The sequence below is a fragment of the Miscanthus floridulus genome, chromosome 6 (assembly GCF_019320115.1).
Source record: "Miscanthus floridulus cultivar M001 chromosome 6, ASM1932011v1, whole genome shotgun sequence".
NCBI classification, from domain to species: Eukaryota; Viridiplantae; Streptophyta; class Magnoliopsida; order Poales; family Poaceae; genus Miscanthus; species Miscanthus floridulus.
In genome coordinates, this window is record NC_089585.1 from 144,294,102 (window position 1) to 144,314,304 (window position 20,203).

The 20,203-nt window shown below is 46.4% G+C and overlaps 1 protein-coding gene across 1 annotated transcript; it reads left to right on the forward strand.

Annotated features, from left to right (window-relative positions):
• The first annotated feature begins 767 nt into the window (after positions 1-767).
• On the forward strand, positions 768-1,385 carry LOC136461421 (uncharacterized). Its single transcript, XM_066460720.1, has one exon. The coding sequence runs from the start codon at positions 768-770 to the stop codon at positions 1,383-1,385; it is 618 nt and encodes a 205-aa protein (XP_066316817.1).
• Positions 1,386-20,203: the final 18,818 nt, after the last annotated feature.

The following is a 20,203-nucleotide window of genomic DNA, read 5'->3' on the forward strand; positions in this document are numbered from 1 at the left end:
GAGGGATGCAGCCGGACTGTCCCCAACCCCGACAAGCTAGGTGCATCCGGATGTAGTCGTGATGGTGTCCGTGGGGGCAGTGTAGTCCGTGCCATCAAAGACCCAGGCGGTGGTGCCCGCGACCGCAGCAAGCCTGGTAGGGCCAAACGTCGCCATGGCGGCGCCCGAGGGAGCGGCGTAATCCGCACCACCGGCGACCTAGGTCGTGGCGCCCGAGGTGGGCCTGATGGAGGAGGACATGGCTGGAGGGTCTTCGGGTGTTGTGACGGTGGTGGGGAGGACCAGAAGGGAGCCACCTTTGGCCCTGTTGTCGGGAGGCAGCCGCTCCCCCGTGCAGGGCAAGCCGCCGGTCCAATGGATGGCTGCTCAGGACCTAGCATCGGTTCTTTTTTCGCTTGACGACGCTGCCGAGAGCTTGGAGCGTGAGAATCTTGATGTCGGGTTCTCAGCAGTGATGGGTGCCTTGAGGGAGGCTAGTGGTGCCTTGCGTGAAATCGTCGTTCCTTTTAGCCGGGTATCTGCTTGATCTTCTCCCTTGTTTTCTTCTTTCTTCACGCATTTTTGTGTTTTTGTGTTTTTTGATACCGGTCTTCTCTTCAGAGTATTGTTGCCCATAGCCGGAACAAGTCCAGGTTCCTCTGTGAGCAAAAGGCGAAATGGGACCGCCTCACCGAGTAGGCCCGACTACGAGGAGATGTGGGAGCGTAGCTGGCTGTTGCCCTGCAACGGGAGGCAAGGCGTGTCAGGACGCGGAGGAGATTCATGGGATGTTTGAGGACCTATCGGCGAAGGTGAAGCTAGATGGGGAGGAGGCCACCAGGATCCGAAAGGAGCGGGACAAGCTGCTCCAGAAGGACACGGCGGCCAGTGAGCAGGCCATCAAGCTTCTGGCGGAGCTAGAGACAGAGCGGGACCTCAAGTTGAAGGCTGAGGAGAGGTCCATGGTGTTGCAGCAGATTGCGGACTGGGACACCGAGGTGATCACCCAGTTGTGGAAGGAACGAGATGAGCTACGCCGAACCAAGGAAAGACTTCACTCAGAGCACGGCACAACCTGTGAGGACCACGACCGGGCCATCCGGGAGCATGACGAGGAGTGTCGGGTGGTCGAGTCCCTCCGGGCGGATCTTGGAGCCACGGTGAACCGAAGGTTGGAAGTCGAGAGCGTCACTGCCTGGCTGGACAAGGAGCTTACTGAAGTGCGAGGGATCCTTCGGATCGAGAGCGACGAACACGACCTTCTGCAAGCCACTGTTAGGGTGGTCATCGACGCCCTGAGGGTGGCGCAGCCAGAAGGAACCAGCTCGCTTGTAGCTCGTCCTGCGAGAATCATGGCATGGGTAGGCCAACTTGAGGAGGACGCCTTTCATGTCGGGATCACCTAGGCCTTCGTTGGAGGCACTTTCGATGTCTCCCTTGGAGGTTTTTGCCATAAAGCATTCCTGGGAGGGATGATGGCTTCTCCTACCAGAGTTAGACCCAGAGTCGGACCCCGGGCCCTCCACAAGGAGGCCGTGGAGGGATTCAGTGACACTTTTGACCATCCCCATGAACTCGCTATTCGCGGGAAATAGGATCACGTGCTGGGCCACAAGGTGGCTTATGGTCGCCGCGGCATTGCGGAGACCGAACGAAAATGTCATCGAGGTGCACCGAGTGGAGCATTCTGGAGAGAGGGTGATGCAGCACGGGGCCTCCCTGGACGGCTGGGGTCCAAGGGAGACGCCCGGCTGGCCCTCAAGCCTCCGGTAGCTAAAGTTGGCGGATGGGGAAGATTGGACGGCTGTGTGGGCCAGCGCCAATTCTTCTCCCAGTGTGACAATGAAGTCTAGGTCACCAAAACGCACGTGTATGCCTAGGACCTAGCTGATTGTGTGGTTGGCCATCCAAGGCTTGATTTGGAACACGCAAAGGCCCCCTACCTAGTGCGCCAACTGTCGGTGTTTCAAATAAACACCGGCTAGTGAATTTGTGATTATTGCGCATTAGGCCCGGATGGTGCACTAAAGGACATGAGGATTATACTAGTTCGGGTAGAATGTCCCTACGTCTAGTTTGCTGCTGCTACTCATGTTATTAGTACTGAAAATGGTTTGTAGTAGGGGTACAAAATAGTCGAGAGAGGGACGAGTCCTAAGTCTCTGATGGAATGATCGAAAAGGTTGCCGAGAGCTTGGTCGCTGCTCAGCTGTGTCTGTCGTGTCGTGTGTGTTCAACTTATCCATCAAGAGTCGGTCCCCCTTGTTGGAGGAAGCACGTCCCCTTTTATAGATGAAGGGGACGGCTTTACAAGTGAGAGGGAAAGGGTGCGTATGCTACCGAGCCTTGTTGTCCACGTCTACCAAGTCTTGTTGCCCATACCGGCGAATACCAGATAATGGTAGACGCCTACAACACTGTTGATGCACTGTAGAATGTCAGTATGGCTGCAGAGTACTGCTCCGCATAGGGTATGGTCTCTGGTATAGTGGTTTTTCACTTATGAGCCTTGTCCTGCCTTTCACCACACGCCTTCTGGTTCCTACGAGCCCTAGTCGAAGGGATGCAGGGTCGGAGTCTAAAGTAGCACTTTGGGTAAGGCCTTCCAATCGAAGAGGGCGTCCGGAGGCCGAAGTGAGTGCTCCGATCTGGTGGGCCTGAGGGGCCGTGGAGCAGGCGCCGCTCCTTTGGGACCATAGCATGGTGACAGCACATCCGTCATTATAGAGGGCATGGGTCTTGTAACACCTCGGGTGTTAGCCTTGCATAACTTGACTTGCATAACATGAGCATGATCATCAAGCATTCATAAACAAGCATTTACAATTGAAACATCTGCAACGTTTGCTTGTTATCGCATGTTTCTTAACATATGCAACTTTTCTCGTTGTTTCATGTCTCCGTGTGTCTATGCATATGATCATGAGTGGACACATGTACTTGGTGGATGTGAGTCACACAAACATATAGCAACACCTAGGTTAGCAAATAGGACTTTTTCATGGTCACATTTCATGAACCAACACTTAAGCTTCATGTGATTACACTAACTAGCCCTATGAGTGACTACTACATGAAATGATTGAATGACCTTGCAAATTGCTTAAACATGTTTAGAGTATCATTATGAACAACTTTGATATTCATGGTTAGGGGTAAATAGGTCATTAAGCCATGCTTTGATGTGTATCATCATTTAAATGTGACATGTTTGACCAAGTTTGAACTAGGTGTTAGAGACCTTGCATGGAGGAGATCACTAAAGCAAAGTTGTAGTATGTAACATAAGGAACAACTTTTATTTTTGGGTCATTGACTAATTTAGCTCCTAACATGCTTGAATTGAGATCACAAAAATCAGCAAAATCAACATTTCAACACTTGTGAAATTTTCTAAGTCTTTGTTCGACTGACAGCCTGACAAACCCATCTTGGTGATGACATTACTCGTTATTGGTTGCGAATTAGAGCATACTCCCTTAACCAAAGTTGAAGCTAGTACATAGGGCTATGATTTTTGTTTAGACGGTTTATGCTTTGGAGCCACGGATTAGCGGTGAAATGGTCGGGAAAACTCGCTGTCAGGCTGCTCCTAGCGTGACTGAACCGACTAAATCGGTTGATTCGGTGGCCGACCGAAATAGAGTCTGCGCGCCGCGTGGACGTCGCGGCTGGCCACGCATCGTCGGCACCCTACCCCGCGCGGCAGAGCCAGGCCAGAGCGCGCCTTCAACTCCCCAGCGTCCGCCCGTACTCGGCCATGCCCTTATTTCTCCATTTTGCCTCCTCCTTCCTCGCCACAGCGACAGCCGAGCTCGTCCCGCCTCCGCCGTCGCCATAGCCAGCTCCAGCTAGCGCTGAGCCTCCGCCGGTGTTAGCTAGCGCGTTGGGTTTGTCTTGGGTCACGTATGCTCGTCCGAGCTTGAGATTGCTTTGCCGTGGCCTCCTCCGACATGCCACCGTAGTCCAGCGCCACCGCTCTGCCATGAGCGCCGCCTCTGTGCATAGCCCCGACGAGAGGTCCCACTGAGTAGCTCAACCGATGCGCTAGGTCACGTAGGTCACGCGGTGAAGACCTCACCGCCGACGAACTCGTCGTCGACGAGCCGTGGCCGCGCAAGCTTACACAAGCGCCGCTGCTCTGTTTTCGCGTCGCTGACGCGTGGGTCCAACTGGCGCGTGGGTCCCTGCTGTCAGCGACCCTTTATTCTAAAGCTAGTTCAAATATTCCAGATTTGAGTGTGTTTTGTAATTTTTAGATCTCTAGTTTGGTAGCTTCAAAAATTGTGAAATAAATTTGGTAGTGTTCCTTAGGAAGTGTAGTATTTAGGAAAAATATGTTCTTCACATTTACAGTAGAAATTTTGGGAGATTTAAATAGAGATTTGAAATGTGTTTTTGAATGCATGCAAACTTGTTTATTTTATATCTAGAGTTCCTATGCTCCAAAAATTATGAAATTTTTGTGGTAAGCTATTCTTGTCATGTATGAACTCTGGTAAAAATTTGTGGATCAGTGCATGTGTAGATTCATAGTTATATATTTTTCTTTTATAAATAGTTAATCCTTGTATGAATTTTTATAAATTATTTATGAATCCAAAATTCATGAAATTTGTTGGGGGTAATCCTAGTACCATAAGGATGCTAAGAAAAATAGGAAATCTGTTGCTTGACACTTTTCACTAGGATTTTCTATTTTTGCTATTGTAAGCCTTTCTGTCTTGTCATTTTTGTATAGAGTGTTTTGTTGAATAAAATGGCATGAAACTTTTACAGTAGTCCTTTGATAGCATTAGTAAGGCACTGTAAATTTTTGAGAATTTATGAAGTACATCTGGTATATATTTATTATTTAACCTAGATATCTAAATAAAATAATAAAGGCATTTAAATAAATAGTTTGGGCTTCACCATTATATTGTCTTCAATGTATTTGGTATGCTTCAACTGTTGGTAGGCTTTATGTTGTCAAACTTTGAGTGATTACATGAAGTAGAAGTATCATTGCTTCAAAATGCAAATTTAAAAGGATTCCGAACAGATTCTGTAGTTCGATAAGTTGCATGATAGGGATGATGTTTGCTGTAAAAATGCTTAATAACAAAGTTGTAGATAATTTGATAAGATTTCCAGAAAGTCTAGGATCACTGCATTTGGATTAGTAGAACTCCAGTTATGAGTGAAACAAGTAGCTGCTGTTTTGTGACATAGTAGATGCATTGTGGAAGTAGTTAATTTAATAATCGAAAAGAGATCTACACCTACTCAATAAACATGATGCACTTGTTAACATATATGCATTCGTAATACTTATGCCATATTCATGCATCTAGGATCGGAGGAAGAAATAACGTTGCTAGAATTCGAAGAAGCAGAGGAAGGGGACCAGCAGGAGAATCCTCAAGCCACAGCTCCCGAAGGCATGGAGCAGAATCCTAAAGAGCTCCCAGAGTGTCCTGACCACCGCCCCACTTCCTTTCTGTAAGGCAAGCCCCGAAGCATTCTAAGTCTCCTAGTATTTTACAAATGTTTACTTAAGTACTTATGATTGATGCATTGGGTTATAAGAGTTGAATAGAACCACTTGGTGCATGTACATTCCTTGTCCAGATATTACACCTTTAACTGGTATAGGTCCAGGATCGAATATATGCTTAGCCATGCTTAGACCGGTAGAAGTCGGGTGATGTCCTGTCACCTGCGAGATATAGGTGGATACCGGAGCACGGTTGGCTATATTTGCTATCGTGGAACAGAACCATGGGGTAAAAGAAAATTGAGACCGGGCGGGATATCGATAGAGAAGCAACAAGACATGGAGGTCTTGGGTGTGGATCTATCCCCGTCTGTGTCAATTAAGGACCATACCATTGTTGGCGCTTCTGACAAGATTGAACGCATGCCTCTCACTTAGCTGGCCGAATAACTCGTTCCGACCGCGAAGCCGAGTAATTCAACTCAGGCTGGGACCCGTTCTGTTGTGCGCTCCTTCTGAGGAACGATCAGACAGAGCCCAAGGGCAGGCTAGGCCTGAACGTCTTGGCATCTGGTGTTCCAAATTATATGACACGGTACGGACCCGTGAAATGTAGACCTGAGTTGTACCAAAGGTGACCTAAGGCTATCGTGGCTGGTAGACCTAGGTTTGTGTTAGGAATAAATTCCCAGCTGGTTGAAATCGATTCGAATTGCCGTCTCTCTCGGATAGTGAGAAACTTGGCTAGTCCCAACATCGTAGTAACTGTTTGATGGAACATGATGGTTCGAATGAATATGGAATTACAATACCTGCTATGGTTACTATTATATGCTTTTAAATTGATATACCACATGTTTGGCACAGGATAGTTGCTAATCTAGAAATGGATAGTTATAATTAACTTGATAAAGGAATCGTAATTATACAATGAGTCAATTGCCTTTATGCAAAATGTTGTCGAGTTACGTCCACTTATACAGCCTTGCATAATCCTTGAAGTCATTTTATTTCTGGTTCATGATGGATAAGTCTAGCTGAGTACCTTCTCGTACTCAGGGTTTTATTTCCCATTGTTGTAGATGGCACTGTGTATCATGGTTATTGCAAGAGTTGCTTCTATCCCACCGTGGATGAGGAGTAAGCCTTGGGCATGCTTCTTTATTAATCCCTGTCTTTGCTTTTGTGGACCTTGATCCTATTTGGCACTGTATCAAACTATGTTGGAAACTTTATTTTCGAACTTAATTGCTTCCACTTTATCTATCAAACTCGGTTTGTAATAACTTTTATTCGTACTCTGATGGAAAAATATATCTATGAACTTTATGTAATATGTGGCATGTATATTGAATCATGTATGATCTTGGTTGTTGTAAATCGTTTATCGAGACCCGTCGTGGTACTCGACGGACTACCAAGTTTATATGGGTTTAAGTATGATAGTACGACCGCTTGCGGGCTACCATTGTACTTATACTCTTATAAGTTGGTTGGTTCTGCGACAGCTGGCATCAGAGCAAGATTCAACATTTGGGATCCTAAGGGATATCATGGATCATTTTCCTCGGGAGCTGGTAGCCGCTTTGGTTGGAGTCTTTCCGAGGGGTAACCCCTCCACTGACTCATGGCAGCAGGCAAGAGGAAGATCTTTGGAGATTGGTGTAGCAGAAGGGCAGAACAGTGATAACCCTGCCATGAGCACCATGTTCACAATGATGAAGGTGTTAGATGGAGTAGAAGGTAGCCTAAGACGTGTGTCTGGTGCTCTTGGTCATGCCCGCGAGGACCGACGTCAGCTTCAGAGGGAGCACGACACCGAGATTGAGAGGCTCAATGTAGAGATGGCATAGTTAACTCACCAGAGGAATGCAGCCTAGTCCAGAGAAGATGTTCTGAGAGCTCGACAGTTTGAGCTAGAGCAGCAGCTGGCCAATGCGGAAGAATACAACAATAACCTACATGAAGAGGTTCATCAGCTGAATAACCAGCTCCACCCTTATGTTCTGCCTGGAGCCGCAGAGATGGATCTAGAGGAGGACGAGGAAGAGGAAGAAGTGGAGCCTGAGGAAGGAGATGATCCTACGTCTGACCTCGATAGTGATCATGATGAGGATTAGATCGCTTAGTACTTAGTGGAAGGACCAATGTATCACCTTTATTCATGTAATGGACCTATAGCTGGAATTTGGTAGTAGTAATCCGACTACCATGTAATGTTGTTAATCGCACGACTATCGCATGTTTGGTTGAACATCAATGCAATTCCAGTCCTTTGTTGGTAATCACAATTTAAATTTGCATGCGTTATGAGCGCGATAAGTGGTCAAATTGGGGATGTCATGTTGCGAGAATGAATTGTTATGCCTCTGTTTTTATTGTGATTTTGAGAATTTTCTCCAGTAATTTCAGTTTGGCATGAGTACATAATTCATCTGCAATCTCTTGACATCAAACAATAATCGCTTATTGTTGCAACTTCGCAGATGACGCGCACCTATGCTGGAGCTGGTGGCAGCTAGGATGGCAACCATGATGACTTGCCACCCCCACCGCTGCCATCTACTCAGGAGTTCTTTACCCAGTTCTTGGGGAGCCAAAGGACAATGGAGGAAGCTTTGCGCCTCATCGCGCAAAACACCGCTCGTGGCCACCCACATCAACCAGGGGCCAAGCCAAATCAGCATAGTACATTTAAGGAGTTTCTAGATACGAAGCCTCCAATCTTCAAGGTGGCTGAGGAACCACTGCAGGCTGACGAGTGGCTCAACACCATTGAGCAGAAATTTTGTCTGCTGAGGGTCACAGAGCATCTGAAAGTTGAGTATGCTTCTCATCAGCTGCAAGGACCAGCAGGGATCTGGTGGACACATTTCCTATTGTCTTTGCCTGCTAACGCGCGAGTTACCTGGGAATAGTTCAAGCCGGCTTTTAGGGGACATCATATTCCCCTGGGCCTGATGCACATAAAAGTGGCTGAATTTATGAGGCTCACTCAAGGAACAAAGACTCTCACAGAATATATGCACACATTCAACAACCTGTCCAGATATGCCCTAGGTTTTGTGGATACCGAGGAGAAAAAGATAGAGAGTTTCAAGCGAGGTCTGGGTACTAAACTGATGAAGACTATGGCAAATTCTATGTGTGCCATGTATAATGAGTTTATTAGTGATGCCTTGACCCAAGAAAACCACAATGACATGCATGCCGTTGCTAAGGGTCGCAAGAGGGCATATGAGGCAGGTGCCTCAGGATCTTCCCAGTCGAAAGCGCCTATCACAGCTAGGCCACAATTCCGTCCACCTGCACCCAAGTTTAGGCCTCCACCACCTAAAGCTCAGAATAACAGGCCACAGAAACCATTTCATAAGGCGTTCACTATTGCCTTACCAAAAGGAACTGGCAGTCAGGGAAGCTCCACAGGACCTCAGAATAATCAACCATGTTTCAACTGCAACCAACTGAGTCATTGGTCCAAGGAATGCCCCCACCCCAAGAAGAATGGCAACCCAAATTAGAACAATCAGAGGTAGGCAAACGCAAGGGCACGTCCGGGATACGTGCATTATACCGCTGTTGAGGAAGTGCCCGCTGGAGAAGTTATCACGGCTGGTATGTTTCTCGTCAACAAGCATCCCGCTGTTGTTTTATTTGATTCGGGAGCTTCTCATTCATTTATGAGTCAAGCATTTGCATCTAGACATGATCAAGAAATAATTGAAGTAAGCAAAAGGGGTTATAACATAAGTTCAGCAGGGGGTACTATTACTACCAAAAAGATAGTAAAAAATGTACTCATCTCTATACAAGTGAGGGAGTACACCACGGATTTGATAATATTGCCCGGGTTATCGATAAGTGTAATCTTAGGCATGAATTGGATGAAGGATCATGGTGTTCTTATTGACAGTAGCACCCGTACTATTATGTTGAGAGAACCCACAGGAGGGAATGCTTTTCTAGTACCACTCTCCTGCAATTTTGTACTCCAACATTTAGCTTGTGCTATCCAAACCACCACACTTTGTGATATCCCAGTGGTTTGTGAGTTTCCAGATGTATTTCTAGAGGAATTATCAGGCTTACCACCTGATAGGGAGGTGGAATTTAAGATTGAGTTAGTGCCAGGTACGGCACCCATATCAAGAAGGCCCTATAGAATGCCACCCAATGAGTTAGCGGAACTTAAGGTTCAATTGCAAGATCTATTGGACAAGGGTCTTATCCAACCTAGCTCATCTCCGTGGGGATGTCTAGCCTTGTTTGTGAAAAAGAAGGACAAGTCATTGAGAATGTGTGTAGATTACAGACCACTCAATGCTGTGACCATCAAGAACAAATATCCGTTGCCCCGCATCGACATCTTGTTCGATCAGCTAGCGAAGGCAAAGGTATTCTCCAAAATTGACTTGAGATCAGGTACCTTTCTTAGGTCACATCTTATCAAGAGATGGAATCTCTATAGACCCATCAAAAGTACAAGAGGTCATGGATTGGAAAGCCCCAACTTCAGTTCATGAAGTTTAGAGTTTTCTAGGGTTAGTAGGATATTATCATCGTTTCATTCTAGATTTCTCAAAGATAGCTAAGCCTATGACCAGACTACTTCAGAAGGATGAGAAGTATAATTGGACACTAGAATGTGAAGCAGCTTTTCACACCCTCAGAACTTTGTTGACTACAGCACCTGTGCTAGCACAACCAGACATTGAAAAGCCTTTTGATGTATTTTGTGATGCATCGGGAATAGGTTTGGGATGTGTGCTTATGCAAGAATGAAGAGTTATTGCATATGCTTCTCAGCAATTGAGAAAACATGAAGTCAACTACCCTACACATGATTTAGAACTTGCAGCAGTTGTTCATGCATTAAAGATATGGAGACATTATTTGTTGGGCAATGTATGTCATATATATACTGACCACAAAAGTCTCAAGTATATCTTTACCCAACCAGAGCTGAACATGAGACAACGAAGATGGTTGGAATTGATTAAGGACTACAATTTAGAAGTGCATTACCATCCGAGTAAAGCTAATGTAGTAGCCGATGCACTTAGTCGAAAGTCCCATTGCAACACTGTGGAAGCATTATTGGAAGACGAATTCAACTTATTACATCCTGCTGTACTACACAATATCACGATCAGTTGTTCACTTGAGAGCAAAATCATAGAGCTACAGCAGACAGATGTAGGAATAAGTCACATCAAGAGAAAAATGCAAGAGCAAGAAACCAAATATTTTAGATTGGACGAAAGAGGTGTATTATGGTTTGAGGACCGACTAGTGGTACCAAAAGACCATGAGCTAAGGAATCAAATTTTAGATGAAGCTCACTCGTCCAAATTGTCCATCCATCCGGGTAGTAGTAAGATGTATCAAGATTTGAAACCCCGTTTTTGGTGGACTAAGATAAAGAAAGAGATCGCAGCCTATGTTGCTAGGTGTGATAACTGCAGTAGAGTAAAAGCTGTCCATATGAAATCTGCTGGACTACTTCAGCCATTGCCTATTCTAGGATGGAAATGGGAGGAAATCAGCATGGACTTTATCACAGGCCTTCCAATGATGCCACAAGGTCATGATTCAATATGGGTTATTGTTGATCGTCTCACCAAGTCAGCACACTTTATACCCGTGAACACACGGTATATAGTTAAAAAATACGCTGAGATATATGTTTCCTAGATCGTGAGACTGCATGAAGTACCCAGGACTATAATCTCAGATCGAGGACCACAGTTCATAGCTCATTTCTGGGAGCACTTACACCAGGCTTTGGGGACCAAGCTAATCAGAAGTTCGGCATACCATCCACAAACTTTAGGACAGACAGAGCAAGTGAACCAAATCCTAGAAGATTTACTTAGAGCTTGTGTTATATCTTCAAAGGGTTCATGGGAGAAATTGTTACCTTTAGCTGAATTCTCCTATAACAACAGTTATCAAGCGAGTATCAAGATGGCTCCATTTGAAGCCTTGTATGGCAGAAAATGTAGAACTCCATTGAATTGGATTGAGCCCGGTGAAAGGAGATACTTTGGTATTGACTTTGTCAATGAAGCCGGAGAGCAAGTACATATCATCCAACAGCATATGAAGGCAGCTCAATCGAGACAAAAGAGTTATGCCGATAGAAGAAGAAGACCACTGACTTTTGAAGTGGGTGACTATGTATACTTGAAAGTATCGCCCATGAAAGGTGTGAAGAGATTTGGGATGAAAAAGAAGCTTTCACCAAGATATGTAGGGCCATACAAAATTTTGGAACGAAAAGGAAATGTTGCGTATAAGTTACAACTTCCACCAGAGGTGAGTGCAATATTTGATGTGTTCCATGTTTCTCAGTTGAAGAAATGTCTTCGAGTACCTGAAGAAGCTATTGCACCCACCAACGTGCAGCTTCAATCGGATTTGACCTATGAAGAAAAGCCAATTCGAGTATTAGAGGAGATGGAGAGAGTGACATGAAGTAAGATTATTAAGTTCTATAAGGTGGTGTGGAACAATCATAGTGAACAAGATGCTACGTGGGAAAGAGAAGATTATTTACGAGAAGTTTATCCCGCATTTTTCCAAAAATGGTAGGTCTTGCAAATCTCGGGATGAGATTTTTATAAGGGGGAGGGGCTATAACACCTCGGGTGTTAGCCTTGCATAACTTGACTTGCATAACATGAGCATGATCATCAAGCATTCATAAACAAGCATTTACAATTGAAACATTAGATTGAAACATCTGCAACGTTTGCTTGTTATCGCATGTTTCTTAACATATGCAACTTTTCTCGTTATTTCATGTCTCCATGTGTCTATGCATATGATCATGAGCGGACACATGTACTTGGTGGATGTGAGTCACACAAACATATATCAACACCTAGGTTAGCAAATAGGACTTTATCATGGTCACATTTCATGAACCAACACTTAAGCTTAATGTGATTACACTAACTAGCCCTATGAGTGACTACTACATGAAATGATTGAATGACCTTGCAAATTGCTTAAACATGTTTAGAGTATCATTATGAACAACTTTGATATTCATGGTTAGGGGTAAATAGGTCATTAAGCCATGCTTTGATGTGTATCATCATTTAAATGTGACATGTTTGACCAAGTTTGAACTAGGTGTTAGAGACCTTGCATGGAGGAGATCACTAAAGCGAAGTTGTAGTATGTGACATAAGGAACAACTTTTATTTTTGGGTCATTGACTAATTTATCTCCTAACATGCTTGAATTGAGATCACAAAAATCAGCAAAATCAACATTTCAACACTTGTGAAATTTTCTAAGTCTTTGTTCGACTGACAGCCTGACAAACCCATCTTGGTGATGACATTACTTGTTATTGGTTGCGAATTAGAGCATACTCCCTTAACCAAAGTTGAAGCTGGTACACAGGGCTATGATTTTCGTTTAGACAGTTTATGCTTTGGAGCCACGGATTAGCGGTGAAATGGCCAGGAAAACTCGCTGTCAGGCTGCTCCTAGTGCGACTGAACCGACTGAATTGGTTGATTCGGTGGCCGACTGGAACAGAGTCCGCACGCTGCGTGGACGTCGTGGCTGGCCACGTGTCGCCAGCGCCCCACCCCATGCGGCAGAGCTAGGCCAGAGCATGCCTTCAACTCCCTAGCGTCCACCCGCACTCAGCCACGCCCTCATTTCCCCATTTCGCCTCCTCCTTCCTCACCGCAGCGACAGCCGAGCTCGTCCCGCCTCCACCGTCGCCATAGCCAGCTCCAACTAGCGCTGAGCCGCCCATTTGCCACCGCAACTGCCTCACCGCCTTCCCTGTGACTCCCTGCACCAGCCAGTGCCCGCTGTTCAAGCCCGGTAAGCCTTTGCGCCGTGCAAGTGCTCGCCGGAGCTCCGCCGCTAGCCCCGTCACCGTGGCCGGAGTGCCACCGTCCACCTCTCCCGGCGTTAGCTAGCACGTTGGGTTTGTCTTGGGTCACGTATGCTCGTCTAAGCTTGAGCTTGCTTCACTGTGGCCTCCTCTGACATGCCGCCATCGTCCAGCGCCACCACTCTGCCATGAGCACTGCCGCCGTGCATAGCCCCGACGAGAGGTCCCACCGAGTAGCTCAACCGGTGCGCTAGGTCACGTAGGTCACACGGTGAAGACCTCACCGTCGATGAGCCGTGGCCGCGCAAGCTTGCGCAAGCGCCGCTGCTCTGTTTTCGCATCGCTGACGCGTGGGTCCAACTGTCGCGTGGGTCCCTGCTATCAGCGACCCTTTATTCTAAAGCTAGTTCAAATATTCCAGATTTGAGTGTGTTTTGTAATTTGTAGATCTCTAGTTTGGTAGCTTCAAAAATTGTGAAATAAATTTGGTAGTGTTCCTTAGGAAGTGTAGTATTTAGGAAAAATATGTTCTTGACATTTACAGTAGAAATTTTGGGAGATTTAAATAGAGATTTGAAATGTGTTTTTGAATGCATGCAAACTTGTTTATTTTATATCTAGAGTTCCTATGCTCCAAAAATTATGAAATTTTTGTGGTAAGCTATTCTTGTCATGTACGAACTCTGGTAAAAATTTGAGGATCAGTTCATGTGCAGATTCATAGTTATAGATTTTTCTTTTATAAATAGTTAATCCTTGTATGAATTTTTATAAATTATTTATAAATCCAAAATTCATGAAATTTGTTGGGGGTAATCCTAGTACCATACGGATGCTAAGAAAAATAGGAAATCTATTGCTTGACACTTTTCACTAGGGTTTTCTATTTTGGCTATTGTAAGCCTTTCTGTCTTGTCATTTTTGTATAGAGTGTTTTGTTGAATAAAATGGCATGAAACTTTTACAGTAGTCCTTTGATAGCATTAGTAAGGCACTGTAAATTTTTGAGAATTTATGAAGTACATCTGGTATATATTTATTATTTAACCTAGATATCTAAATAAAATAATAAAGGCATTTAAATAAATAGTTTGGGCTTCACCATTATATTGTCTTCAATGTATTTGGTATGCTTCAACTGTTGGTAGGCTTTATGTTGTCAAACTTTGAGTGATTACATGAAGTAGAAGTATCATTGCTTCAAAATGCAAATTTAAAAGGATTCCGAACAGATTCTGTAGTTCGATAAGTTGCATGATAGGGATGATGTTTGCTGTAAAAATGCTTAATAACAAAGTTGTAGATAATTTGATAAGATTTCCAGAAAGTCTAGGATCACTGCATTTGGATTAGTAGAACTCCAGTTATGAGTGAAACAAGTAGCTGCTGTTTTGTGACATAGTAGATGCATTGTGGAAGTAGTTAATTTAATAATCGAAAAGAGATCTACACCTACTCAATAAACATGATGCACTTGTTAACATATATGCATTCGTAATACTTATGCCATATTCATGCATCTAGGATCGGAGGAAGAAATAACGTTGCTAGAATTCGAAGAAGCAGAGGAAGGGGACCAGCAGGAGAATCCTCAAGCCACAGCTCCCGAAGGCATGGAGCAGAATCCTAAAGAGCTCCCAGATTGTCCTGACCACCGCCCCACTTCCTTTCTGTAAGGCAAGCCCCGAAGCATTCTAAGTCTCCTAGTATTTTACAAATGTTTACTTAAGTACTTATGATTGATGCATTGGGTTATAAGAGTTGAATAGAACCACTTGGTGCATGTACATTCCTTGTCCAGATATTACACCTTTAACTGGTATAGGTCCAGGATCGAATATATGCTTAGCCATGCTTAGACCGGTAGAAGTCGGGTGATGTCCTGTCACCTGCGAGATATAGGTGGATACCGGAGCACGGTTGGCTATATTTGCTATCGTGGAACAGAACCATGGGGTAAAAGAAAATTGAGACCGGGCGGGATGTCGATAGAGAAGCAACAAGACATGGAGGTCTTGGGTGTGGATCTATCCCCGTCTGTGTCGATTAAGGACCGTACCGTTGTTGGCACTTCTGACAAGATTGAACGCATGCCTCTCACTTAGCTGGCCGGATAACTCGTTCCGACCGTGAAGCTGAGTAATTCAACTCAGGCCGGGACCCATTCTGTTGTGCGCTCCTTTCGGGGAACGATCAGACTGAGCCCAAGGGTAGGCTAGGCCTGAACGTCCTGGCATCTGGTGTTCCAGATTATACGACGCGGTACGGACCTGTGAAATGTAGACCTGAGTTGTACCAAAGGTGACCTAAGGCTATCGTGGCTGGTAGACCTGGGTTTGTGTTAGGAATAAATTCCTAGCTGATTGAAATCGATTCGAATTGTCGTCTCTCTTAGATAGTGAGAAACTTGGCTAGTCCCAACATCGTAGTAACTATATGATGGAACATGATGGTTTGAATGAATATGGAATTACAATACCTGCTATGGTTACTATTGTATGCTTTTAAATTGATATACCACATGTTTGGCACAGGATAGTTGCTAATCTAGAAATGGATAGTTATAATTAACTTGATAAAGGAATCGTAATTATACAATGAGTCAATTGCCTTTATGCAAAATGTTGTCGAGTTACGTCCACTTATACAGCCTTGCATAATCCTTGGAGTCATTTTATTTCTGGTTCATGACGGATAAGTCTAGCTGAGTACCTTCTCGTACTCAGGGTTTTATTTCCCATTGTTGTAGATGGCACTGTGTATCATGGTTATTGCAAGAGTTGCTTCTATCCCACCGTGGATGAGAAGTAAGCCTTGGGCAGGCTTCTTTATTAATCCCTGTCTTTGCTTTTGTGGACCTTGATCCTATTTGGCACTGTATCAAACTATGTTAGAAACTTTATTTTCGAACTTAATTGCTTCCGCTTTATCTATCAAACTCGGTTTGTAATAACTTTTATTCGTACTCTGATGGAAAAATATATCTGTGAACTTTATGTAATATGTGGCATATATGTTGAATCATGTACGATCTTGGTTGTTGTAAATCGTTTATCGAGACCCGTCGTGGTACTCGACGGACTACTGGGTTTATTTGGGTTCAAGTATGATAGTGCGACCGCTTGCAGGCTGCCATTGTACTTGTACTCTTATAAATTGGTTGGTTCTATGACAGGTCTCTTCCTGGACCGTAGTGGTTGTCGTATGTCTATGTTGGGTTCCGTGTCTAAGGGCTGAAGGTGGCGCCTACAATACTGTTCGAACTCTACAATGCTAGAATGGTCTAAAGCACCTATCATGTTGTTCCCCGGCGATACTTTTCCTGCCACGGCGCAGGGCATGGTCCTTGGTGTTGTGTTTGACTCGAGTGTCAAGTCATACCCTATGCTCATCCTTATGATGGAGTAGGGTGTACTTGTAGGGTGAGGTAGAGTCTGCCCTCAGCCGTCGGGCAAGGCAGAGCCTAGCCCTTGGGGGTCGGGCGAGGCGGAGTCTGTCCTCGGCCGTCGGGCGAGGCGGAGTCTAGCCCTTAGGGGTCGGGCGAGGTTGAATCAGTCTCTCATTATTTCGGACAAGAGACGTAGTAACGTTCTCGTCTGATCGGGAGTGTCAATCGTTCAATGGTTCATCAGTTCCACCTCATTGGGTACCCTGGTATTAGGTCCCCGACACCTACTGACTAAAGAATGACAGCGGTGACATTCTTACCAACACATGGAACATCGAATAGTTATGTTGTTTCTTCCCCTAAAGCTCGGTCTTACTATTTTCTTTCATTCAACGTTTGCTCCTACAAGCACCCTAGACTAAGCACTCTTGGCCTAGGTCACTCAGGGGCTCCACAAGGGGGCGATACCACCTCTCTTTTTTGTTATCATATAGTAATACTTTTTGCCCAAATGAAAGGGCATCACCCGAGCGAAATGGTAGTCCATTCCTTTAATTACCCTACATAACTTATGTTTTAAACTCCCGACCGATCACACTCCGCCACAACCTATGGTTTGAGTAGCTAAGCCTCGTGGACCACGCCCGGGTTCTTAAGGTTGCAGCCTACGAGTGAAACGGGTAGGTGCAAAAAAGAAAGGATAAAAACAAGACTATGCTATGGTAAAAACAAGGACGGATGGGACAAGCTTCCCCTTACAAAGTGATTCCATCACAAAATGAAATTAAAGTGTTCATGAATGTAAAAAACTATTCACACAGGGGCTCCCCCATGAACTCATCTTTTACATATACTGACTGTTTCTGTTCCAAATTCTATTATGGCCGCCCGACGGCATCGGCTGACGGCACGTTCGATGAGGATAAGTGCAACTCACTTTTTGACGGGACGACATTCAGCTCGATCGGAGGTGGGATGACACTCTCTTCCAACCCGGTCTCCACACCTCCCACAGGTGGGATGACATCTTCCTGGCGCACGCCTTCAGCCACGCTCGAACGGCAAGCCTTCATCACCCACTGCGCGGAGACTTACTCAGCAACCATCTGTGCATATGGCACTAAGCTCTCCCCAAGCGCATGGATTGCATACACGCTCCAGCCATTGGCGTACCCTCTATAGATGGTGGCAAAGTCCATATCTAGGTAGTGCATCACCACTGAGGTTAGCACCCCCGATGTCCCGTAGAACATGTCATCAGAGATGAGCGCCCGAACTTCATTCGGGACCTTCGCCAGCTGGACGACAGGCGTACTGGTGCTTAGCCTCGACCCGAACACCTCAGAAATGACCACCTGGGCACATTGCGAATCTGGTCGAGCTCCCCCTCGAGAGCATGTCGCTCTTCAAGGGACTTGGCCAATACCTCTATGCTCCGACCGATCGTCGCCTTGGGTGTCTCCAGCTCTCGCTCTAGAGAACCAATTTTTCCACCTAGTTCTAGAAAAAGGGCGACAAATTCAGAAGCAAAGGAAAGGAAAAACCAAGGCATCAACCAAAGGAGGAATAGACACATATCGAGGTGGGTGCTTTCAAGGATGGAGAGTCCTTCCTCTTGCTGGGCCACCTTCTTGAGTAGCCGAGCGTTTGACTCCTTTACACCAAGCACCTACCCTCAGAGCATGACAACTTCCTGTTTAGCCTTTGACTAGGCCTTCTGCTCTGTCTCTAGAGGCTCCAAGGACTTCTTGAGTGCCACCTCGATTCTCACCAAGTGGACCTTTGCTGCGTCCAGTTCCTGCTCGGCAGCAGTCGCACGTTTCATCGCGAGCAGTTCCATAGCCCGTGCTCCCAACGCCTCCTCCACCCAATCTAGGGACTCACAGTGGGTAGATTCTAGTTGGTGCTAAAGCTCATCAACCTATCATGACATCGCTGCCTCCTGCTCCATCTGACCATGTTCCTCATGAAGGAAACGGGACTTACGGATCAATGTTGCCTCCAAACCCTATAAAGCGAGAAGCAAACATGATGAAACAACCAGTGAAAGACCAAGGAGTCAAGGACAAATGCTAAAAAATGTAGAGAACACACCTCTACAATGCGGGGTAGGTTGACCGTAACTGCCTAATGGACGAGCTTGACCCACTCAAAGGCCTCCTTAAGCCTCGCCTTGGTTTGGGCGAGATTGAACTCCATCGAGAGTCCTCTCTCCCCAAGTAAGTCCTAGAGCTTCACCTCCTCCTCATCATGAAGGACGAACTGAGCCTTCGTCGGGTCACTGAGTCAGGGCCACACCAGCTTGCGGGTTGCCCCTGACCCGCTGGAAGATCCAGCCATCGCGATATCATGCGATGATTGGATCATCACCAACTCCTGTGACGACGGGACGGCTGGTGGCTCCACCCTAGTGCCTGCCTCACTAGAGCAGGGGACCTCCACTATCTAGACTCCATGGCTTGCCGGTGGATGTTCTGCCCCTAGCCTAGCCATGTCTCCTTGTGACCCCTCCAGCTCTGACTAGGAGGGTGAGCCGTGCGTTCCTCCGCTGGGCGAGGTAGGGAGCTCGGTTTCCCTCTTCTCTTCTGCCATAGTTGTTGGGGGAGGGATCGCAAGGGTCACCTCCGACCCAACCTCTACCGTCACCACATAGATCACTGCCATCACCATCGCTGCCGCTCCCGCCATACTCACGACTGGCTGGGAGGACGCAACCCCCAGAAGAGAAGGGCACACCATCGCTAATCGGCTTTCCCCGCCGCTCGTCGTGACTCGCTATAGGCTGGGTCTCCATTCCTCCTGCATGGGAGGTAGGGCAATTCCCAGTCCCGCCAGTCCCTAGCCGCTGTCAAATGAGTACAGGTCAGTCACGCTCAAAAAACTCAGCCGTGAGATCGAAAAGAAATATAGACACATACCTAGACAAAAGTTGTAGAGCCCTGAAGCCCGACCCACTGGCGATGAGCCCATCGAATGAGGACCACTCATGGGTCGCGACCCATGCCCCCTCGTATAGACTGAGGGAGGAGCTGACCACGCCGGTTCCTGATCAGCCCACGAATGGCCACAATCGTCGGCTCGTGGCGCTCCCACCGGAGCAACTGACGGGGCATCCCCATGTTGTGGGCCATGCACACACGCCGACCCCAAAGATGTGGGGGTACGAGCATGCTCCTCCAATTGGCTAGCGTGCCCCACCACGCTCAGAGCAGGGGGGGTGTGAAGCCAATGATGCCTCCGAAGGGCCTATCGACCGCGCCCGCTTTGCCTCTCGCTCGTGGCGCACTTCCTTGATTGGGGAACATCGCCGTACCTCTCCACATCCTGCCCACCACTGACGGATGTAGTCGTAGGCTCACGATGCTCATGGTCGCTATGATGCCCCGGTCTCCTTCATCCTCGGAGGTGCTCACATCGCCACCCATCTTTGTGGGCTCCTCTAACTCGAGCTCTGCCTCCACGTCACTATGGCTTTAACCCGCCCGGACCCACC

What these genes read in the sequence shown, in the direction of transcription:
- LOC136461421 (XM_066460720.1), top strand. Translation starts at nt 768, where the DNA reads ATGTTTGAGGACCTATCGGCGAAGGTGAAGCTAGATGGGGAGGAGGCC.